The sequence below is a fragment of the Corvus kubaryi genome, unplaced genomic scaffold, assembly GCF_017639235.1.
Source record: "Corvus kubaryi isolate FWS band 111438036 unplaced genomic scaffold, C.kubaryi_AGA036_p1.0 137, whole genome shotgun sequence".
Lineage (NCBI taxonomy): Eukaryota > Metazoa > Chordata > Aves > Passeriformes > Corvidae > Corvus > Corvus kubaryi.
This window is the reverse complement of record NW_024580671.1, coordinates 10,450,131-10,474,788: the sequence shown is the minus strand read 5'-3', so window position 1 is coordinate 10,474,788 and position 24,658 is coordinate 10,450,131. Positions and strand designations below refer to the sequence as shown.

At 41.2% G+C, this 24,658-nt stretch overlaps 2 protein-coding genes across 2 annotated transcripts in view; one reads left to right on the top strand and one right to left on the bottom strand.

Moving 5' to 3' along the window:
• Positions 1-3,386: 3,386 nt before the first annotated feature.
• On the bottom strand, positions 3,387-23,816 carry GNS (glucosamine (N-acetyl)-6-sulfatase). The gene is made up of 14 exons (XM_042017853.1): positions 23,615-23,816; positions 23,056-23,115; positions 22,173-22,379; positions 21,009-21,074; positions 20,495-20,593; positions 18,079-18,246; positions 14,481-14,563; positions 13,099-13,217; positions 12,363-12,466; positions 11,894-11,995; positions 10,582-10,689; positions 9,800-9,910; positions 7,786-7,946; positions 3,387-6,961 (listed from the first exon to the last, which is right to left on the bottom strand). The coding sequence occupies exons 1-14, from the start codon at positions 23,753-23,755 to the stop codon at positions 6,886-6,888; spliced, it is 1,605 nt and encodes a 534-aa protein (XP_041873787.1). The 5' UTR covers positions 23,756-23,816; the 3' UTR covers positions 3,387-6,885.
• Positions 23,817-24,353: 537 nt separating this feature from the next.
• TBC1D30 (TBC1 domain family member 30) overlaps positions 24,354-24,658 on the top strand; it is a 53,349-nt gene continuing 53,044 nt past the window's right edge. Inside the window, exon 1 of the mRNA XM_042017852.1 lies at positions 24,354-24,470. The gene's annotated coding sequence lies outside the window, so the exon portion shown is untranslated. The remainder of the gene's footprint in view (positions 24,471-24,658) is intronic.

The window sequence follows — 24,658 nt, the reverse complement described above, 5'->3', positions numbered from 1 at the left end:
CAAGAGAACTGAAGGGTTCCGAGTCTCTTCCTGCTGATGACGAAGGCAAGTGGATGACTTCCAAATGGGTGAAGTTATGCATTTGCTACATCTCCTTGGTCAAGAAGCAGGGACTGTGGTGAAAATTTAAGCCAGACAGAGGAGACACGCTGTGATCTGCTGTTTACAACACAGGTTTAGTGCTGTGAACTGAGGACTTCCCTCTTGCTGTGTGAGTTGGTAAGAGAGATTGTTGCAGTAGCCAGTATGGAGAAGTAGGCAATGCCCAATCCAGAGCAGTTTGAGCTGAGCACTTCAGAGGCCGAGCCAGGCTGCTGGCACTAGTCTTGTGGTGTTTTCCAAGGAAATACTGCATAGGCCAGGACATGTTTATCTGAAAAGACACCTTCTTGTGTTATGTGCTAGCAAGGTGAGAGGTAATTCTGGAGTGTCCTTGTTTGCCCTTGTGCAAGCTGAAATTAGAAGTGTTTTCAGTTGTAGCGGCGTAGGTCTGAAAGGGACCCAGCACAGCACCCTGCACTGAGGCACCCAGTACTAGCAAATGGCTCCTCAAGCTGTTTCCTTCCTGCTTTCCTCAAAGGTGGTTTTTAAAAAGTGTCTTTTTTTGGCACATTCTGTTCTCTACCTCTCTCTCTACAACTTTTGGAAAGGGCAGTGTTCACAACTGGAATTTTGAAGTTCTTTTTAAATCCAAGGATTAATCCTGCAAATGCTCTGTGTTGCCAAATGTAACTTTTCAGGATGCTGTGTAAAGTACTGTCTTGGTTCTGTCTTTCTTGAGTGCATTTTGCATATGAATAAGACAGTAGGTAGTTCTGTTTTGCCTTCACTTTACCACGAATATCCATAAGAGGAGTGCAAAACCCCCTTCATTAACTCTGTAAACCTAAATATAGCACTGTGTGTGGCCTCGCACATAGCATGAGAGAAAATAGCATTACAGGTCTAAGATTTCTCTTTAAATACAGAATCTGGAATGTGATCAGACATTTCAGCTGTTTCCAGCATGTCTCAGGAGGAATTAGAATGCCAGTATATTTTATGACAGTGAAGATCAGCCTCTGTTTTTTTCCTAGGCTTGGTTGTTGTATTAGAACACTGGCTCTGAAGCTCTCCCTTCAGCTAAGCAGGTGCTTTCTGTATGCCAGTAATCCTAGACAGTTCTTTTAATCTAAACTTGTCAGCTGATACTTTCAGAATCTGCCCTCTTTGCTTCTAACATTTTTCCATAGATGTAAGCCAGCAGATGTTAGACACTTCTGTATTTTTATCTGCTCTGGTTTGTCTGATGAGCACTTACAGTCAGAACCTGTGGGGTTTTGGTAGTACTGGCACAGAAAGGCAGCATAACTTGTACAGAGTATCTTTTAACCTGTTGCCAAGTGACAGCACTCATTTTTAAATGTAAACAAGGCTGAGTGAAAATGCAGTTCACATGCAAAAACCCCAGTATCTACTTTAGTTCAGTCTATGTAAATAAAAGATGTATCAGAGGAATGTTTCCAGGAAGTTAACAGACTTAACACTAAAAGTGTGTTTTGTTAACAGCAGCTCTAGGACTGCTCATGTGCATTGTGCTGTTCCAGAGCCTGGAGCAGCCCAAAGGCAGGAAGACACTCTTTTCTAAAGGTGGGGCTTAATTGCTGCTGATGTTTTTTCTTTAATACTTGACAGAGAAGCTTTTGAAGTTACTGTACCATTTCAAAAGACTTGAAATATTTTTGTGAGGTTTTTGCCTTGTTAATTTGAACACTTTAAAAGCAGAGAAGAAAAACACTAAGCAGGTATCCAGTAAAAAATGTGGTTAGTCCTTAAAACATCGCAGCTCAAACAAACCCACAACACACTTTTATTTTGCTCAGGATTTTCATGTTGTAGGAGAAGGGTTATGTTCTTGGTTTGGATCAGTCATTGTAATGTTTTTCTTTCATCTAGTGCCTGTTTTAACATGGCAGAACCCTCAGGACAGAAAGATAGATCACATGAGTTCTGATGCTTTCACTGATTTTCATCAACAGCATGAGAATATCCCCATGAATCTTTAGTCTCATCCTTGATGCCTTTGCTGCCAACCCATAGGAATCTAGCAAGAGTCATGGACCTGGCTTTTCCCTAGAACTTGCACAGGAAAAATGAGGAAGTGGGTGATTCAGTTGTGTTCTATCAAGTCCCTCTTATTCCTGTTTTTACAAAATGGGGGGATTTTGGCAGCTGGAATAAGTTCAAACTACTTTAACACCTTGAGAAAGCAGACACTGATTACTTTGAGATTTGTGAGCAATTACTGGACTACAGCTTTAGACACAGTCTGGTGGATATTATCAAAATACTGACAGCTGAATGACTACAGCAGCATCTGGAATGTAATATATTGGCACTGCCCTTTCTTTCTAATCATGGCATTCCCCTGCCCATCCCTTGAATGAAGTATCAACGCTGTGTATGTCTTTTTCTAAAACAGGTGATTCCTTTAGCCTTGTAACAGCAATTTTCTTCACAGACAGGGCTTGTTCTTAGAAATTAACAACAAGGAGATGTGGCAGGCTTCCATGACAATGACAGCTGTGTCATTGGGGCTGTCAAAATTGGCTGATGGGAACATGTATCTAAGTAATACAGAGCTGCCCTTTTTTGTGGTGCTACAGTAAACTTCATAGTTTTCATAAGCTGGAACATCAAAATTAAGAGAGCAATGTTTCAGGCAGCCATTAAATATTTTTGTCTACTTAATGGAACACTGCTACCTCCTTGCTGAAGGAGAAATTAAACTGATACCACATGGTTAAGCAGAAATGCAAATAAAATGCAGAAATACATGTTTTAATAGCCTGTGAAAACCTCAGACTTAAATAGGTTAAAGGTGTACCAAGTCACCTTCTTCTATAGTTCAGGAAAGTTATGTAGTATTTTTAAACAGAATCATCAAAGAAATTCAACTCTGTAACAGGGATTGAGGTGAGTAAGTAGCATGTATCTTAGTGTTGGTCACAGTTCCCATTTTGGAAAAAGCCTTATGTGGGATGTTGTTCTTCCTCTTTCCTGGGGCAGCAGATGCTGGTCTTAATTATGCAGAGCAGTTTCTCCACTGTGCTTTCTGTTTTCCATTTATTCAATGACACCAGTTTCCCAGGAAATGCAAGCAAGTACAGGTTGCATTTCAGTTTGTTCCCTCACCTCAGGGTTTCTTCCTGGTGCAAAGTAGTCAGGTGCTGCCCTGCTAGACACTGTAATAAAGTTCCCTGTGGCCATATGAAGTAGCTCTTGTTAAGTAGCAGGGCAGTAAAGCAGAAGCTTGTAAAGGCTTATAAAATAGGAATTCAGCCATTAGACCTGTGACACAGCTTATTCCTGTAGGAAGGTTTAACTCAAGCTCAGTAACAAAGATAGGAAGTTTGATAGGCAGTTTATTTTTTCTTTCTTCAAAAGTGCAGCAGTGAACAGGGTCCTCTGGAAGGGCACTTTCTAAATAGATGTTCAAAACAGCAGAAATATGCTCACAACATGCTACAGCAAAGTATGCTCACATACAGAGAGTCATACAAAGAAAATTCATTTTAACTGAATCACAATAAATGACAGTTGTTTCATTATCTTGAAATACTGTATTCAGTTTGATGAATCAGTCTCAAATTTAATTTGATTGAAAAGGTATTATACCTGCTTTGGGTGTGTTTCCGTGTACATGTCCCTGCTACAGCTTCGTTCCCCAAAATGAAGAAGCCCAGTTTTCTGGGCCCCTGCTGGGTAAGGAGGGGCCTATTCTGGTTGTATTCACTTGTGCTGAAGTGATGATAATGAGTGTTGGTTTGCTTTAGGGTAACATAATGAAGTTGTTAATTGTATTTCTCCCTGTATAGTATCTACTTTACCAGATCCGATCATTAAAAATTCACAGCCCTGCTTTTGATAATAATGATTTTTAAAAAAAGTAAAAAACATGATCACATTTTATCTAAACTCAACTCTGTACCAGTAAGGCCTTTTATTTAAAACTCTGTACATTTAACATGAATGCCTTCGGTACCAGGGTACAGAAACAGCTGTGGTCAAATAGCACACGAAATGGAATATCCAGAAAGACCATCTAATTTTAAAATAACTTAGTTGGGAATTAGATCTGGATAAGACTCAAAGATCCTTCATAGTATTTTTTTAATTATCAAGGATAAGAATTAACACTGTTCATTTGAGGTTGTAAAAATACTCAGAATTAACCACTTTATGGCAACAGACACAAGTGATAAATTGCTCTAAAAGCAATGGAAGGCAGGCAGCTCTTGGTTCCTGTTCTTCCTTCAACTACATGCTTAACAATTATTAAATCTTTATCAAAGGTGGGAGTGAATCAAATATTTCCCTGAACCACTAAGTAAGGACTGATTAATTTAATTCTGAATTTCAATTTAATACAACATTTACTACACCTCTGCCAGATTTCAGGTATAGTGTGGTTCTCTCACAGTGAGTGCCTTAAGTTACTGAGCCTTGTTACAAAATGCTTTACAGCTATGTGCAGATAGCAGGAGTAATAATTTGGGTAAAACATCTGGTCACTCATACTGAATAATCTGCATCAATTCTGTCAACTTTCATATTACTAATTAGGCAAAAAATAAACATCCAAAAGAAAGTGTCCTTGTTAGGGCTTAAAATCACTTGAAGAAAAGATAGTTATGGGTACAGAAATGTAACTCTAATACAAAGTTTTTTTCTATTAAGAATGCACATTACTTGCACTGAAACTTAAGCAGAAACTTGATGTATGACCCAGATTTGATAGGACTGATGAGGGTTCAATGTGCAGCAGTCAATATATTTCACACTAGCCTCCACACAGCTACCAAAATGAAGCTTAAACAAAGAACAAGTCTAAATTGCTAGAATTCTCTAAGCAGAACACTACCTACATGAGCTCAGTGTGCAAAACCCTTGAGAGCATGAAGACAACTTTGGTTTTGTTTCTAGAGACAAAACAGTGTATGAAGGATACTGATGAACAATACTAAAGCTTGAGAAACAAAAAACAGGATAAAGCTACAGTTGTAGTTGAGAAAAAAAAAAAAACCTGAGTTTTTGAAAGCATGTAGTAAGTAGTCTAAATATCCAAAATCCTCTGCATTTATACAGATGCTTCAGCTGAAAAGTTACCTTTCAAGCTATTTTTTTTCTCTCCAAATATTTGGTCACTTCTGAGAGATTTGAAACAAAAGTTCTATGAAAATCTACCTTGTAGACCACCACCGAAGTTTGCAACTCTAAGCTACATGAAGGAAAACTTCTGTGCCTCAGAATTAAAAGGCAAGTAAGTTCAACTTATTTTATTGTAGCATTCCTTGTATCCAGTTGGTGGATCTGCACACTGGGGTGTGCACTTTCACAGTTTCGAGTCATACTTTGTTGCCTACTTAATGATTAGTTGAAATAATGAAGCTCTCTACTGGGGTTGAGAGATGTGAAGTAACAACACTAAATAGTTTTGCCACAGTTTGTCTGACGAGGGAATGATTACCATGCCTGAAAACACAAGCAACACAAACTTGTCTTGCAGAAGATCCATAATTCAGTGTTTTCAGATGGTGTGTTGCCAGTGAATCTATACAGAAGTTATATGGTAATGCAAGTTTGTGTGCTTTTCAAGATTTAGAAAGATACTCAAGTTTGGGTGCGCATGACAGCTGCATTTCAGGTAAGCCTAATCACAAGGTTGATAAGACATCACGCTTTTGGAGGGAAACCAAGTGACTTCTGACATGCAGACCTTTGGTGTGAAGGCCACTTTTTGCAGGTTCCAAGTAGTTATGTCTCAACCAAAAAGCAACACTCTATGAAGCACTTAAACTGCCTAAAATAGCTCTTAGTCTAATGTCTAGTGAGCAATGATTCTAAGATTTATTTTTAGCTAGTTTGCTTTCAAAATAATTTACCTTCAAGAATCTAATCAACATAAGTTAGACATCTAATTCAAGACATTTGGAGGTTAGAGACAGATCACCTCTACTGTGGTGCCCTGGTTGTTGGATTTTGTTTATTTTAGTATTACTTCTGTTTGTGTATAAAAAAATAGATTTAAGAGTTAGCTCAAAGCACAGGCACACTTACTTGAATACTTGTTAGTCTCAACAGCCTCTTAACTCACTAGGAAGTCAGTCTATCTTAAACCCTAAGAGGTTTTTCAGTAGTACATAGTAACCCAGCCCAGCATTTCAAACCAGAAGGAGGCTGAAATTACATTCTTGTTTGTAAGCTACCAACGCTGTCCTACAAAATTCATTGGTCTCATCTAAAGGGGTCTCATTGAAAGAGACTGTTTAGCAGATGGGTTTTAATTCTGCACAAGACACTTGCTAGTCAGATCCTACACTTTTGACTAATACCCTCCTACTCTCTTTTGGGCTAGTTTGCTATTGTCATTAACAGCTTGGAGCTCAGTTTATACGGAAACCTATAATTAAGCGTAGCTTTTAAGAAGGTCTGTGACACTGAATATGGGTGAGCATTACTGTGCAATAGCACCTGCCTATCTAACCTGACTCAAATACACATTTATTGATTTTTTAGAACAAAATAAACTGTTCAGATTCATAGGCATAGGTTCACCTCTGTGCCTGTGATATGAAAAGGTACTTGAAAGACAAAGGTGGTAATCAACGATCTGAGCAAGACAGATTAGCTGTGTCTAACAATTTACAGTTAGAGTTCAGCTGTAAAATATATATATTGCACAAGGCAACCAGCTAAAGACAAGGGGTTTCCTTCCAAACAGGGTTTGAAAAGCCCATTAAAAGTCTTCCAGCTGTAATCAGCGAAAGTTAACAGAGACAGACCTGCTGCAGTCACTGGAGAAACTGGTCAGTAGGAGCCCATTGGAAGAGGTTCCTACAGGTCTTACAAGAACTGTGCAGAAAACCTCCGAGCCCGTAGGCCGTGATTGCTGAACATGAGCCGTGGGTCAAACCTGTACCTGGAGAGAGGAGCAGAGTCAGTGTGAGCTGCTTGGCCTGCAGTGACCAGCACTTCTGAGAGAGCTTTGTGCCAGAAGAGCTCTGGTACAAGGCTATGTGAGAAGATGCTTTCTCAGCAGTAAGCAGCAGTGACAATTTCTCTCTGTTACAACAGATAAACTACAACAACACCCTACCAAAAAGCTGTCTCCAAAGAAATAATTCCTAGCTACAAGGTACCAGCAGCACAGGGGCATGTATAACATCAAGCATTCAGGAGCTACATTCTAACATAAGGCTCTGCTGTCCAAAATGACAAACTTACATAGCACTTTAAGGACACTGTAAGTACATTTTAAATACTGCTTTAAAAAGCTTTGATATAAATGATTAGTGACTGAGTTTTGAGGCACAAAGTGCTATTTACTTCCAACAGCTAATATATACAGTTCAGGTCCTGTGGGAAATGTTCTTGCTAACAGCATCTCCTGGAACAATCAGAGCTAGTACTTGGAAAATGCCTGCCTAGAGAAACCAGCAGAGCTTTTCCTGATTTGCAGGCAAACCTGAGATCAGTCTCTTGACTACTCAGAACAGCTGAAGTGTACAGCTAAGTCAAGAGTGGCTGACAACATTAAAGTGCTAGTATTCATACCATCGAAGTTATACTTGGTAAGTTAAAATATAGATTAAGCACCAAAATTAGAAGCATCAAGAAAACACCTGTATTAAAGAACAGTATGTATGACAATATATTCCATCACAAATGCCCTCTATAAAAGACTAATTTAAAAAAGACATAGTTATATTTGAAGTGTTATAATAATGAAGTGGATCTGTTTACCCGGGATCAAAGACACCTGGTGTACGGCACGTTGCTCCTGAGCAGGACTGCAGCATCATTAGTCGATAGTTCATCTTTTCTAGAATTTCTTGATCAATTGTTTTAGCAATGTTATTGATTTGGTGTGGATCTGCAGTCAAGTTATACACTTCCACAAACACCTGCAGAAGAAAGTTCCTGCACTAACTCCTGAATGCTAATTAACAGTCATATTATTTGAGAAGAATGCTTTATTGGCAGCACATAGTCTCAAACATTATTTTGAACTCCACTGCAGCAGCCCCACACATAAGCTGTGTTCAGCCATGCAGCTAAGTGGTCAAAGACTGGACAGTGTGTAAGCAAAGCAAAGTTTTGCAATAGCACAATTTTGTTGGAAAAGTTTGTACTTTCACCTGAAGTACTCACCTGCTACTGCAAATTCTTTTCCAACACACAAATGAAACTTGTTTTATGACTGTAAGATCACAGTAAGAGGCCTTGGCTAAGCTGGCAGTCTTTTCACTAATGGATCTCAAAATATGTAATTTCATGACCATCACATCAACGCTCTGTACTCATCAGCTACTCAGAGCTGTCAGACCCAGACAGGTATCTTGACAGCACATACAAAATATGCTGAATACAAGTATGCTACAGCCTCAAACAGAAAAAGCTTATTCTGTGTGCATAAGCTGAGGTTTGTCTGGAAGATTTTTAGGGCAGATTTGTTTTTTGGTACATTAAATCTCTAGACACTTCTGTGGGACCAATACTGGTCAAAAGTATCTCAAGAATTTAGCTGTGGTTTTGTCTGTCCTAGAGGAGGAGGCCTGACTGCAGATGATACTGATAAAAACTGGCTGAGTTGTGTCTACCTTTAAAAAAGACTTATCTGGACAGACTTCAGCGTTTTTCTTACAAGGTTCACTGCAAGGTTATAGAAGCCACATTGTTGCACCTTCCCCATGCTGTTGGTTTTATTTTAGCTAGTTCAGCTAAGCATAGTGACCCAAAAATGCCACAGCCATACTTTTGCCTAGTAGAAAAATCCCAGAGTGACATGAAGTGTATTATTGAGTTAACTTTGGAGTCTACTTTTACAAAGAAATCCACAAGCCTTGTTTAACTTGATCATAATTTGTCAGAAAGGGGAAAAACAGAGGGCAGGGTCTGCTGACCGGTATTTTGGTTTCCTGTACAGCTTTTCACACTATCTAACTGCAAAAACATCTTGTAGGATTTCCTCCCCTGGCTTAAGTTGCTCACTGTAGACTACCATAAAACACGTTGTGTGGTGCACATTACTGGGCATACCTGCTGCTTATGCTGTGACTACACAGCTGCTGACAGCACAGTTTGTTAGATCTGTGACCCAACTGCCTCAAACCCCGCATCCCTGCTGGAGCAGCTGTGTGCAAACAAGCATAACTAAAGATCAGTCCTGTAACATGCCACCTGTTGTACACACAGCCTGTGCTCCCCTAGTGAGACCTGAGCAGCCTCTGAAGGGGGAACATTACGTCCCTTATACCCAAAAAACTCAAGATAAGACCTTTCTCACAGTTGTAAATTTACTGCTATTTTTGCCAGACAAACAAGCAAATAATAGATGAGAAATTACTAGCATGGAATTTCAGGTCTTCCCAAGTACAAGAGTTGAACACCGTACCTCTGCTGTGTTATCAGAAAATACTTGTTGTTCAAAAGAGACTGCCACATGGAATTAGGCTGACAGAGAACTGAAATCAGTCCTGCACAGCTCCCTGTGAGGCTACTAGGTGATACCAGAAGGTAATAATCATAGTTTAGGCCTCACTCCCCTCCCACACCCTTTTTTTTTTTTCCCTTCTTCCCAGAAGCCCACAGTTTTGGTCAAATATTCTCACTAGGAGATAAGTACTTCACTGTTTATCCTGCAAGCAATGCCAGTCTGCTTTTCAGAGTACTTCATGGAAACCTTGAGCACTGATAAGAGAGCAGACAGACACACGGCTGTGAACAGCTGACATCTGCTAGTCAGACACAGACTTACCTCCCGGTCATCAAATTCACAGTACTGCAGATCCCAGGAGGCCGACAGTGTCCTCACACAAGCATACGTGTTGTTATAGGAATCTTCACAGACGCAGTCTGGGAAGCAGTGCTGTGAAGCAAGCAGCAAACAAAAACTTCAGGGCAGAAGATGAGCTTTTCCTAGACTCTGTACCAGCTTATCCTAACTGCAGCTAACTGATGAACACCCAGATCTCAATTTAACACAAGCAAATTTGCACTGGGGATTTTAAGCAAAACCTTGCTGTTGTTATTAAACTCACCATGATTAAGTGCATTTTTTCCAGGAAGTGAAGGTACATACACAGAAGAGAACAGCACAACACACTGCTAAAGACAGCACCAATGGGATGCTTTACTTTAGTCAAATAAAGCAAACCTGCTTTGATTTAGAGAGTAGCTGGTGACTTAAATAAATAAAATAACAGCAAGAATTGTGCAACAAGGTTACTGAAAGTTTAGAAAGAACATTATGTCACTGCCACACACTTGACTTAAGCTCACACCTTCCTGCATCAGTCTCCAGCCCTGAGGCTCCATAGATTCCCACTGAAAGGGTTGTTGTGACCTAAGTAGTCACATACACATGTCAGTTCCACACAGCTGAACATCTCCTTCCAGTTGTCAAAGGCTGCAGAGGACCTACAGAGCTGGCTCCTACTTACCAACACACTGGGAGCTTACATTCAGAACCAGGTTAGCCCACACAGCAAACAGGTTTAATTCAGCAGCTATTTCCTAATATTAACAGATCTTACTTACTGTGACTCCAGGTCCTAGGCCAGGACAGGTAGGATCACTGCCATTGTATCCTTCTCCTTGGTACTCCACCAAGAAGTCTGATCTCCATGTGACATTTTTTTCTCCTCTCTACAAGAGGGTAACACAACTTAGTATCTACTGTACCATGAAACAGAAGAAATTCTCCATGCTTGGAATAACACTAACACTGCCCACTGCTTACCAGGCAGTATCAGTCTTAAATAATTAGCTTTATGTTAGAAGGTCTTGTGTAACTGGAAGACAAGGATTAAACTCCAAAAATATTAGTACACCCTCCTGTGAGGGTTTGTCTTCAATTTATAAAGTATCATGCAGTAATACCAAGTAGGAGCCACATGGCCAGATACTACTATCCTACAGACAGGATCCCTGTAACAACTCTGCTTCCCTTTGATTTGTATCACATTACCACAACAGATGGAAAAAGATACCCTTGTAAAAAAAACCCAACCAAACAAAAAAAGAAACAGCTTTAAGAAACAACTAGGTTTTAAGCTGATCTATTTGTAGCTGCATTTTAAAAGACAGCGGAGATGGAAATATTTATAGTCAATATACAGCACCATCACAGGCATATGCAGCAAAACAATGAGTTTCAGATTTGATTCCACCAGAGTTTAAAACAGGTGCTTTTTACCTGCTTCTGTCTAAAGAACAGCTTAAGGTTTGGATACAAGGTTTTAAGAGCAAAGCACCATTTTAAGTCTGGATGATCTTTCCAAGCTTACTTTCCAAATAAGCTGCCTTCTATTTAAAGACTAAACTTAATTAAAACTAAACAGATCAACTGCAAGCAGCTTTATTTAAATAGGCTTCTGCTCACCTATTAGAAAGGTCAAGTTTACTTTACAAAACCACATGCATTCTTCTAGAGCTTGGCAGGAAACACCAGTTCTACTGAAAATGGAGTCAAACCAAAGATTTAATAAGAAGAGTCTGCTTTTCTCCTATTCCTATGCTGAGAAATGCTAAGGAAAAGGGGAAGGAGAATTCAAGGTGGAAACAACATACGGGCTTCAAACCAGGAATTATTACAAATGTGAGAACTAGCCAAAGGACAACACAACTTTCTATTATAAAATGACCACGAAGCTGGTAGTGCTTATGAAAATATATCTGCATTTAAACAGCATGCCTACTTTTTACACTCAGCTATGAGCATCCCATGTGAAAACAACATCAAAGGAAGATTCTGGATTATGAGTCAACCTAATCTATCAAAGGAAGTAACACTGACTTTGAAGAATTACCCCTGCAAGAATCATCGGTTACTATCCCTGTCCCTACTTACCAACAGCGGCAACAGTGACATCCCATCCATCTGGGTCTTATTCAAGTCATATCCCGCAATATCCAGAATAGTGGGACCCAAATCAATGTTTGCAACAAGCATCTGCAGGGTGAGAAGAACTTAACTTCAGAAGTTCAGAACCTATCTTAAATACTCATAATTTTAGGTGCATCTAAACACTACCTAATTTCATCTTTATGGGCTAATGGACCCTGTAATATTGAAAAGCAATGGTAGGGAACTTGGAAAGTGAGTTCAAAATTCATTTGCTTTTGTGGCCTGCAATGGCCTAATTTGATTCAAGCAAGAACAGACAGCTTTTTATAATGAGGCCTTTGTACTTTCTACCACTCTGTGTATTTAATTTCACTGATACATATATATGCAGGGCAATAAATTAGTAGCTAAAGTGGTAACTGTGAAACAACATTAAAAATAAAACTGTACTGGGATTTCACTTCTTCCTTACCTTGTTTATCTGATTTGGTTTTATCCCTGGTCCTCGAACTAGCAATGGAACTTTGATATCAAACTCATAGAGCTGCCGTTTGTCTATTGGCAGAGAAAACTGGCCTAAACAATAGAAGATAGAAAAAGTTAAATGGCTTCTGTTTTACATTATAAGCCTTGTGTTACCATAGAGTGGTTTGGGTTGGAAGGGACCTTACAAAGATCATCCAGTTCCACCCCTTCTGCTATGGGCACATAATTGCAACCAGTAAATTTTTAGAGGAGAGAGGTTCTGGACCTGAACTACACAGACACATTCGAGGACAGAAGAGATAACTTCAAAGTATAAGCCATATCTTAAAAAGTTTAAGAGCTTACATACTGCACTTTAAGTTCTTTTAGTTGTACAACATGATACAGACAGGTCTTTGATAGATTTTTACTGGTTAACCCTCTTATACCAACTCTTCCTATAGAACATAGAGACCCTTCCTTCATTTCTGTCCTAATTTTATGTATACCAGGATACACTGGTAGAGATTAATGCTGAAAACCACAACCAAACCAAAAAAACCAATAAAATTTCCAAACAACCCACACTGCAACTCCAGATTGTTCAGCAATTCAAACCAGTACTTCTCATATCTATAGTTTTCCACTGCTGCTGTTCCCATTTTCTGGGGTGATCATGAGGGTGAAAGGTTATGCAATTCCTGGATCTTTTACAAATAAGCAGTAAGCAGTGAAAATTTTACCAGTGTGGAAGCCATTGTCTGATGTGTAAAAGATGTACGTGTTGTCTAATTCTCCATTCGCTTCTAATTTCTTCACTAGTTTCTCTATCAGGTCATCTACAGACAGCAGAGTTTGCCACCTATACAGAAACAAAGTACTTCACATTAGAGTGTGAAAAATTTGCAATAACCCTGACTGCAAGTAGGGCATTTATATCCCCTCCAGTCAACAGTATATGCAGTGTAAATGAATTATTTTGCTTACAAATTCTGAAAACAAACTTCATAGACTACTACACCAGATTTTTAAGGCAGCAATTAAAGATAGAAATAGACTTTGTCCTCAGTTCTTGTTGATTTTATTCTGTAGTGTCTGCAAAAGACATCAAAATGCTGATTACTTCTTATCTGGAAACAGCGAAGACCAACTCTGAAGCAACACGGTGACAAAGAGTCTGTTATCTCCTGCAAGGTCACTTATTAGTTCTTTATACATAGTTTTATATTAAAATGCATGACTTTAGTTGTCTTTATGGGATCCTTTCTGCTTAAAAACTGTACCAGCTGTTTTGTATTACTCATGTAATGTCAGGGTCCATTATTTCAGTTCTTTTCTTTGTCATGGGGTTTGCTGTTGAGAAAAGTGACTGCTTCCACTAGCCTCCACAGACTAGATTAATGCTCAACTAACTACAGCTATTCAATTCTTGGGTTCTGTTGTCTCTTGGCTTAACTTAAGATCTTGTTGTGTAATTTTACCTTCATGTTTTAGAAAACAAGAGCCTGAAAAATCTTGGGTTTCCATCTCCAAAGTGACAAGATAATGCCTCGTAACTGCTCAAAATGAAGTTCAATACTTCAGGTAATGTTTGTTTCAAGACTTTTTAAAGAAAATACATCTGCAGTATAAACAAATACCCTTGCTTTCTATTAAAAAAAAGGGAACAAGTCATGTGTACACATTATTTCCCACATCCCCTTTATAAAAAGGAATCAAGCACCTCCCCTGGCCAGTCAGGTATTCCCACGTACAGACAGAGCCAAGATTAATAAATCTGATTAGCTGGCAGACAGATCAGCCATGTTTGATATGCATCACGTAAGAATCTAGAATTAAGTGCAGGAGAAGGTAAGGCCATGAAAACCCGTTGTGCACTGAAAGAAAAGCAATAGAGAGACAAAGTGCAATTGGTCTTTTTTGTGACAAATAATGGCAGCATTTGTGAATACAATATTTCTGAAGCCAATGACAAGTCTATTTGCAAAATGTAAACGAAGTCAGAAGGTCTTCTGAGACAAGTGCCAGAGAACTATTAGAGGTAATGTGACATTCATTGTCAGACTTACTACAACTTCTTAAAAAACTCCACACATTACAAATTAAGCAACAAAAAAGTTCTTACCGCTTTCTGTAAGCATCATCAAGAAACTGTATCGAAGAGTTGGTCATTGGAGTCTTTGCTTGTCGAATTAACCAGTGCTTGTTCTAAAGAAAAAAAACCAACAAAGATTAGTGTACAAGAGAAGTATGACGTTTTGAACCTTTCTTAGAGCAATTACAAAAATGATTCCTGTGAAAAAGTCAGGCAAGGCTATCAAACTGACCTGACTCCGATTTTCCCTGTTGGTTTATACAAAATCTAAGTTTCAAGAGTAAGATACATTACAGCCCCATTATGCTCAGCCACGAGGAGAAGAAAATAGATGTGGATCTTTTCAAAGCAGTTCAGGGAAGAAAGGATCTAGGGAAAGCTCTCTCAGACTAATGAAAGTGGTAGCCTAAGACAGGTCTGAGGAAAACAATCTGAAGCATTGAGCATCATTGTGAGATTGGACTTGGTTGTCAAAAGTGAGATACTTTTGGGACTAATATTAGTGAGCATCCCAACAGGTAGCAAGGTGGGGAAAGCTCCTGCACCCAAAGCAATTAGAATCACTTAAGTTATAAACAGGTGAGTTCAACTACCTGTAACAGTGTCACTATCAGATTCCTAGCATTCTAAATCAGGGCTAGAGACTACTGAAGGGAGCAGAACATTAGCATTTTATTTAGATTTTGACTCTGAAACAAGAGCATTTCTTTAGCTGCAGCATCATGGGTTCTTCTAGATGTATCCCCAACTTCCAAAAACAGCCCCTTTCTTTCTTTCCTCACCTACACCCCCAAAGTAATGGAGATGATGTAATTCATATAAAAAGTGATACTCCTACATCAAAGGACTAGTCTGAGCTGGGTCAGCTGCTCTACAAATACATGAGAAGGTCTGTTGTGAACAACCTGAAGGTTAGTATTAGTGGGGATCAGAACAAAGAATAAAGTCATGTCAGTGCAGCTTTATGCTTTTTCATTTAGTAGGTCAGAGATGACCCCACTCATCACCCTCAGCTTGAGCCTGTATTTAGCTGGTCACTCCTCTCTGTAGAGCCTCTTGTTACGCAATTTCCCCCCTGTCACAAGCGAATGACTGAAGGGCTCAGGCTTTAGGGACTCACAACAAAGTGACTCATATCTCCTGCAATTACTCAGTTCCCCTGTTTTCTGCTCTTGACTACTGAAGGAAAGCTTTTTGGCATGAAGACTTAATGCTATGTCCAGTTTAATTCAGTTGTTCAGCTCTTTTACAGTAGCTGTACAACAATTCTCTGGAGAAACACAGTCTATCCGAGCTGAGAGAGGAAAAAGTGAGGAAATATATCACAAATCCTATCTTCAGCTCAGCAGAAGTTCTTCAGAGAGCAAAGGAGCTGGAAATGTCACCTGTGCACCAGCCACCTTTCAAAGGTGGTGTGCTTAGGAGAGGAGCATTGTAAGGCACAACCACATTGAGCAACTCAGGCAAGTAAGTCACCTAGTGCAGCAGAATCCTCCTCTTTGAGTATTTTGTTCTTCCTGCCTTTCTCTGAGGTTTCAAAAACTTCACACAGCACACAAACACCTTCGTGGATTTCAATAAACTTCACACTAACTCAGAGTTCTCAAATCTGCTTCCCTGTCAAGTCTCTTTCAGCACTTACATACAAAGCAGTCCACCAATCCTGCTGCCTCCCTATGCTCCATTCTTGGAGAAATTTTAGGAGATCGAGACAATATACATATATTGCCAGCAGAATCAGAACACAGCTGTGCTCTGAATTTGCAGGAAAAACAAGACATGCAAGGGAAATACCCAAGATATATCTTAATCAAATTCTCTTTTAGAACAGCTTAGCTAAAACTCATCTGGACTATTAATAACTCTGCTTGGGAATCCAGACAGCTGCTGATCATTTCATACAATTCATAGCTGAGAATCCAAAGCAGAAGTTAAACTCAGACTCTCACCAGTGATGTACACAAGAGCTTAATTCCTATTTTTCATGTGGAGAGTCTGCCTAAATGGTTCCTCTTAGTAGCCCTTGCCCACATCCAGTATAAGGAAGTGAGGTGACATTCATTAAGGAGTCGAGGCTGTACAATCCAAGACTGTCAAGCAAGCATTACAACATCAGTGAGGGTCTCAGCCTACGTACATGTTTACTGCTACTGCAGGAATCATGCCTGCCCTAGAGAACAGTGAAGCTCTAGAAAACACTGAAGTTCCAAGAAGAGTTAGGCTTCAAAACCACAACACTGCCAGCTGCAGAAATGCACATTAGCTGTGTCCAGGAAGGAAGGTAATGTTAGTCTGCTCCTCTAGTAAAACTGCTGTATCCACAGATATTAATTGCCAAACATTAAGTCTAGCATTTTGCTCTGTGTTATACAGTTATATGCAGAGCTTTTACACCACCTAAGGGAACACCACAGTGTATATTTTGCTAGCTGCTGACTTCACTGGTCAAGTTACTTCTAAATCATTATTTTAAAAGCACTCTATTATAGTAATGGAGTCTTAAGACAAAATCTGGAATCCCTTTATGGAAGAAAAAACCTCAGTCTGATTCCCACTCCCTAGTTTGAAATGTAAAAAGGTTGGGTGAAAGTATTTCTTACTGCCTGCAGCCCTTTTCTCCCCTTTCATTCATGTTTGTCTATCATACTGATAAGCACGTGGTCATTTTGCAAGCTACAGTCCTCAGCTAAAAACAAGTTTCATTCTGTACTATAAGAGTCACAGTGACCTGAGGTACGATTGCGCTCCTGATAGGCATTTAGGCAATGTTATCTCAGTCTTAAGATTAGAGGCAAATCTTGAAGTGAAATAATTGAACACTGAACTGAACAGCGGTGGGTTCTATATTTTAAACTACTTGGATCAAAAATACAAAACTTCTGCAAGTTTCCACCAAATTAACCGCTTGTAAAATTCACTTATTGGCAGAGTAAATTGCAGCAGATTAGTCTGAGCTAGACCATATCTGGCCATATTTGCAGGCAGTGGAAGGTACTGCCCTGTCACAAGGATGTCTGAGTTCATAACACTAGGCCCAGCAATTCTGGTTATAGGTTATTTTAGCAAATAAAAGGTAAGTTCTCAAAGTACTTAGTGACCCTGGGCCCTATGGTTCCTGATTCCAGAGGCCTCTGATTAGTCTGACATGGTTTTCACCTTGGGGCAGCTTTGCCACAAGCTCAAGGAATGGAATGCCCATCCACAAGCAGATGTATGCAGGAAGACAGGGCTCTTGCCATTCTTCCCCCAAACCTTTGAGTAGCACACTACCTATGTGTTCCCCTGAAGATACTGAGAGCAATTATAAGAAATTTTTAAGAGCTTCAGAAGAGCCTAGAAATGGAACACAGAATTCACTTTTTATCTTTATCCATCATAATTCCATTGTACTACCATATCACTTCTGCCACTCTGTTGTTTTTCTTTACAAGACATTAGTATGCAAATATCTCAAAGTCACAATGAACTTATCTGACCCTGACAGACCAATTTAACATGATTAAACAACCAGTAGCCGTAGTACTTGTCTATTCTAATCACTGTTTAAACCTAACATGCAAGTCAGGGCCACTGCCTTCTGCTCTCACAAACTAGAATAACCTATTCAGGTTCTTGCTAGTTAGCTTACCTTGCCATGAATATTAAAATTGCTGTTTCTTGGTGCACTGACATTCTGAAAGCTCTTTGTATACTGTGGAGCAGGTGTCCAAGGGGAGTGCGGTGCTGGGGTTGCGATCATCATAAAGAATGGTTCAAAATTAGATTTGTACTCCAAGAAGTCCAATGACATGTTGGCCTGTGAACAGTGTTGTTGGAGAAGAAAAGTCATGCTTCAAAGGAAACCAGCAAGTATTTGACAAACCCAAACTAGACATTCATAACTTACTTAGAGTTTATTAATACTGTGAACATTTAAACTATTTCAAAAACTTACTGCTTGCTCATCTACAAATGTCTAGAACAGCAGCTCCTGATAACAATAATCCCAAGTACTCATGTTAAACAAATAATTTTTCCCACATCTCCAAAAAACATTCTACTTCAGACCTTTGCATTAATTAGACCTGGAAAGCTCATCAGATGTTTGTGCCTGTTTCAAGCACCAACAAAATCCATCTATACTCTGGTTTCATCAAGTAAAATCAGAGCTTTCTTCAACATAGGCCAAGTCTGAGACTTTCACATGCCATCTCCTGTCTCACAGACCTCAGTTTACAAGCTTCAAATTTCTTCAGAAATAGCAATAGTTCTAAAAAAAAATTAAGCCTCACTGTTTATAGCCTATGCTCATTCTACAGCAAGCTGCAAGATTACAAGGGGTGAAGACAAGGTCTGGCGAAGAGCAGTGCCAAAATGGACTCGCTCACACCACTTCACTGCACTTTCATTTTCATTTCAGCCTATACACAATTACAAGTGGCGAGTTCCATTGCACCTCCCCTAAACCAGCCTTTAAGTTAAGGCCTCAAAGGTATTACTTGTAGATGAGCTCTTCAGTATTCAAATCTTGCAACACTTTTTTCTTGCCTGATTAGTATACCCCATTTTGGCTATCCTTTTATTTCTCTAGAAAAAGAAAAAGTACCAGGAATTCCCTCTTCCTTCTAAATTTAGCATCTAAGCAAGTAGGGCTCAACTTCAGTTACCTGACAGGAGAGTCAAGGAAGGATACGAACCATTCAGAAATTCATAGTGGTAGTCAACTTTGATTGCACTAGGAGCTTAAACTGCAACATGTGAGAACTGCAGTAAAAAGATTCAGGTGTTTGGATTCTTAATACCAGACTCAAGTACCCAGGTGCCCTTAGTCAGGACTAGAAAGCTTGAGGATCACATCAAGCAACACAGGAACTTTGCATAAGCAATCTACTCCTGGGCACTGCTCTGCAAGTGAATTAAACACTGGCTCTGAAATGCTGAATACATGTCTGGTAACTGCAGGAAGAAAGTAGAATGCAACACACTGAAAATCATAATACGCTGCTGTATCAATAGGTAATATACCACAAATAAGCAGTTTATGCAACAATGACCTGTTGGACAAAATGCTTACAAGTTGCTGAAGGATCAAAAAAACCCAGTACAATGCCAGTAATAGAATAGTCTCACTTCTGGCTTATCGATTCCAATCTAGCTTTAGACAACGTAAATCTAAATTTAATCAGACAGCTGTTCAGTACCCTAAGAAACATCAATCAGTGCTGTTGCTAGTAAGCAGCTGTGTTCTAGCACCTAATGGAATGAAACTCCTCAATGAAACACTACAAGACTGCACGAGGAGACATCTCTAGAGAAGAATTTTTGTGAGTGCTGCAGTACCAACCTATACACTGTAACAACACATCAAATTATGACTCCCCCTTGGCAGACGGGGACATTCCCCCTCCCTGCCTCTGCTACTTGCCAAACAGGGCCTTAAGAAAGCTAAAGTAACTCTTCCAACCTTCCTTAAAGTATCTGACATCTTTGTAAACTCTCTTTAGTTTATGCGGATAAAGAGACTAAACCCTCCCCTGGTCAGCTGCACATTGCCCTCACATACTGTAAAGGATTGATTAGTCTTTAATATCTACAAGTTATCAGCCTGCAGGAGTTGGAGACCACAAGATACCAACACATCATAATACCTAAGAAACAAAACATGGTGTGAAGTTTATGGTGCTTCCTACTGAAATCTTGGCCCAGTTAATCTGTTACAGAAGTTGCATATTATAATGAAACATTTCCTTCTGTGAAGTAATTTAAATCTCTGCCTACCCATTCTTCCTGCAGCACAGCAGTCAGTATTAACTCCTCAGTGAGGCTATTGGCTCAGCTGGAATCCCTTTCCTCTCCACAGTTCATAAACATAATCCTGTCATTTCTAAATACACTCAGAATCTTGCTTTGCTGATAAATGCCCACCCACCATCACAACAATACAACCGTCCATTTGTGAACTAATACAGCCAAACAAATTATCCCACCCTTCTCCAAGTCCCCAGGATGAAGTATTATCTGGTCATAAGCAGCTTCTGTACACCATGCATTGCAAAATTTCTTACCAGTACATCTGTCAGATAATCTACACTGTAGTTCTCACCATGCCTTCGTGCTTTGCCATTTACTGAGAGAGTATAGTTGTAGTACTTTGAGTTTTTCTCCTATGAAAAAGAAAAGTGACACAGACACTTATGCAAAGTAACATGTACATTGATTACCTGAAATAATCCAAATTAATTGCCTGTGAGCATTTGTCAAATAGGTTATGAGCATTTGCCATAAGGATACTGCAAAAATTCTCAGAAGTGGTCTCCATCAACAAAACTGGTTTTAGTGCTATCTCACACTGCTTTGGCTTTACAAATTGGTATTTTTTCTCCAGGCACTCAGTAGGAGTAGCATTTGTAAAAGCAACAGATCTGACGTACAATAAAGGAAAAAGGGGAAGAAAATTTGCATTAAATTGTTAGACGCTTTTTTCCTGCTCTTTCATGAGCAGCAAGGTTAGAACATGAGTTGGATTACAAAGCAACCAAAACTATGTAGTTAAAAAAAAAAAAAAGAATAGTCACATACCAAAGCATACCAAAAACTCCATCCAGGAGGGACATGACCAACTCCCCCTGCATCCTCTGCTCCATACTGAAAAAAGACAGATCATGACTCAGTTTCAATTATGATGAATCAAAGCCAGACATTATGTTTCATATTTATGTGCTTTATTCAACACTACTCAGAAACCATGTTAAGCCAAATTCAATTTCAGAATGGGGAAAACCACATATATGCATATAAAAAACACATGTAGGGCCTGTTAAAGAAACCAGGGTTCAATAACTAGACAGTAATTAAAAGCTTGGCAATCATCAGTAAAATTCAAATATTATTCCCTGCTCTATTCTGCATGTGAAAATATGCAGAGATCCTCAAGAACATAGTGTGTACATCATCAGGTAATGAGAGGTGATCTAAACATCCATGTGACAAGACACTTGTAGGCTTTGTGATAACAGTTCACAAGATACTAAAGAGAATTCCACATAGACCAACAGCTTCCTTCATCCTCCCCCAACCGGGGTAGGAACTTCAAGTAATGCTAGCCTCTTGCCACCTCTCTGCCAAATAATCTACAACAACTGGCCTTTAAGACAGCAAAAAAAGGAAAGTAGCTGCTGAGTCAGTGCCAAACTCAAAACAGAGAGTGCCTTAGAGCAACACAACGGGTTTTCTCAGGGCTGCCCTCTTCCATCTACGTGGCTTGCCCAACTGCAGGCACGAGAGAGTCTGCTGAGTCAAGGGATGCTCAGAGGAAGCCAGCTAAGTTTCCCTTCCCCTTGCTGCCTCAGGAACATCAGCAGACACAAATTCATGCTTGGCTATGAAAACTCACATTCTGTTTTCCACACTCCAACATTTTCCATCATGAAATGCAAAGAAAACATGCCTGAAGCCTGTAGTTCATCTAGCTCCAAATCCAATTCCATCACACAAGAGTTACACCTAACGTTAAAGCTTTCAGTGCTGAATTTTACATCTTACTATAAACTACTAGAAACCACAACCTAGTTAAAAAGATGAAAACCCTAAAGCACACATATACAAGTGACTCAATAATAAAGTGTTGGGTAACTGTAGTAAAAGAGCTCTGAAAATATCTGTTCTCCTGATGAATTTGCCTCAGTGGACACTTAACTTTTAAAACAAGCCACAAAAAGAAAAAAAGAAAAAGGCACCAAATACCTCATTTAAATACTTTCCAGCAAAGAACGTTTGATAACCACACATAGCTTTGAGCAAAGCTGGGAAGGTATATGGTTCTTGAATCTTCTGCCACAACTTGCTGCTACAGTTCCCTTCCAGAGTGTTATTGACAACGTGATGATTATGTGGATACTTTCCTGTTAAAATGCTAGCTCGACTGGGACAGCAAAGTGCACTGGGAACATACTGGAAAAACAAAATGAGGAGATTTAAGAGTGGCATAGTAAAACAATTTTACATCAGAATTTATAGTTTTCAAATATCAGCTAACAGGTTGATTAAAATGTTCACCAACAGTAAAACCTACTTCTTTCTGGACACCCAGAATTACGTCCCAAGTATTTTCACTAGCGAAAAACTCCACATGAAGCCAGTTTCAGGTCTCTGCAGCACGTGCCCTTCAACTTCTCACCACCAGACTAGACAGGGTTTTCAGATGGGACAAGAATCCACTAAAATACTGTTTGACCATTGACTCACTCCATTATTTTAGCCATGGAGATACATTAGAATATGAAAAGACTGAAGTGACTTTTCATTGTGTGTGAAGCTGATGAAAGTTTTGAGCAGCTTCTTTTAATGCTTCTCAGTTTATAACACGAATATTCAGACTACGCAGTTTTACTTTACAGATTAAGGAAGTGCTTTCAGAAAGTGAAACTTTACAGATTTTGAACATGATCTTAAGTTATATTCATTCTGAGACCTAAAAGTAGGTAGCGATTTAATTTTAAAAAGCCTACATCCATATATACAGGCTTCATAAAACTATTACCATCTTTTGAGATCTCAGATGACCTAAGATACAAAATACATAAATGCGCACACCTCAGAAGTTCAGAGCGTTAATGCAAACACTTACTGCATTTACGAAGGTTATTCCCATCTGCGCAATGAGAGCATTAGCCTTCTTAAGGGGGGTCTGAAAGGAAAACACCAAAAATGTATCAGCTAAAAACGTAAGGATGCCAGGCAAAGCAGGGGACTTGAAGCAGGCTGCGTGGAAAAAAGCCCATCCCCACAGTCTTTACGCACCACCCCGGCAGGACACTAAGAGTGCCCTTTCCTTCTCGCTAGGGCCTGGCGTGGCCACAGCGATTGCACAAGCCGGCCCAAGCGAGCACAAGTGCGGGGGGTTTCCAGGGGTATCTGCAGCTCCAGAGGCCCTAGCGGCTCCGCAGAGCGACTCATCTCACCCGCGGAAGCCCCACCGTGACGCTCCTTTAGCGGGGCTGCCTGGCCTGAGGCCGCAGTGAGCCCCTGCCCGGCTACGGGCTGGGCCCAGCGCGCCGACCCCCGCGGCCGGAGCGACCCGCGCCCCACACCGCGCCCTCCGGCAGCCAGGTACGCGACCCGGGCGGGCGGCGAGCCCCCCTCTCGCCGCGCTGCCGCCAGCCCCGCGCCCCCCGCCGCAGGGTTACCATGCCGCCCAGGCAGACATCCTGGTCGTCGGTGAGGATAAGCACCACGTTGGGCCTCCGCGCCTGCCGGGCCGCCCGCGCCGGGCTGAGCAGCAGCAGCACGGCCAGCGGCAGCGCCCGGAGCAGCACGGCGGGGGACATGGCGGGGCCGGGCGCGTCGGGGCCGCCACAAGCGCGGAGCGGCCGCGGAGCCGGAGCAGCAGCGCGCGGGCTCGCCCCGCCCCCGGCATATGACCCGGGAGCGCGGGGGGAGGGGCGGAGTCACGTGGTCCGGGCGGCCGCCGCGCCCCGCCCTAGGCCCCGCCCCCGCCCTGGGCTGCGCGTGGGGGCGCTGCCCGGCTGGGAGCTCCGCGCTCGGCTCCCGAGGGTGGATAAACATCCGTGGGAGGCGCGTCGAGAGGATGGAGCCAGTTCTTCTCAGCGGTAGAATGGTCATCTCAACCAAGCAATAGGGCAAGAGGCAACGGACAGAAACTGATGCACAGGAAGTTCCACCTGAACATGAGGAAGAACTTCTTTACTGTGGGTGACCATGCACTGGAACAGGTTGTCCAGAGAGGTTGCGGAGTCTCCCTCGCTGGAGATATTCAAGAACTGTCTGGACGCAGTCCTGTGCGATGTGTTCTGGGATGACCCTGCTTGAGCAGGGAGGTTGGACCACTCAGCCTTACCCATTCTGCGATTCTGTCAATTCGCGACCTGAATTAGTCGCGGCTGTTACGCGTGTGGCCGGGCCTGCCGGCACCGCCATCGGTGCCGCAGCCAGAGCCCAGGCGCGCCCGGCTCTGGCGGCCGTGCGGACCCCGCCATCCGCTCCGGGTTGCAGGTGGTGTCACGGGGACCAGCCGCAGCACAGGTACCGAACTGTTGGCAAAAGCGGGCCGCCGCTCCACCGGGGGAGCAGGAGCGGGACGGCCAGCAGGACGGCGGTGACCTCCGTGGCAGCCGCACAGTGCACGGGTACTGCGCCCGGTGTCACCGCCCCGAGGCGGAGCGAGGTCCCCGCCCTCCCCGCTCCTCGGCAGGTGCAGCGCCCCCGCCTCC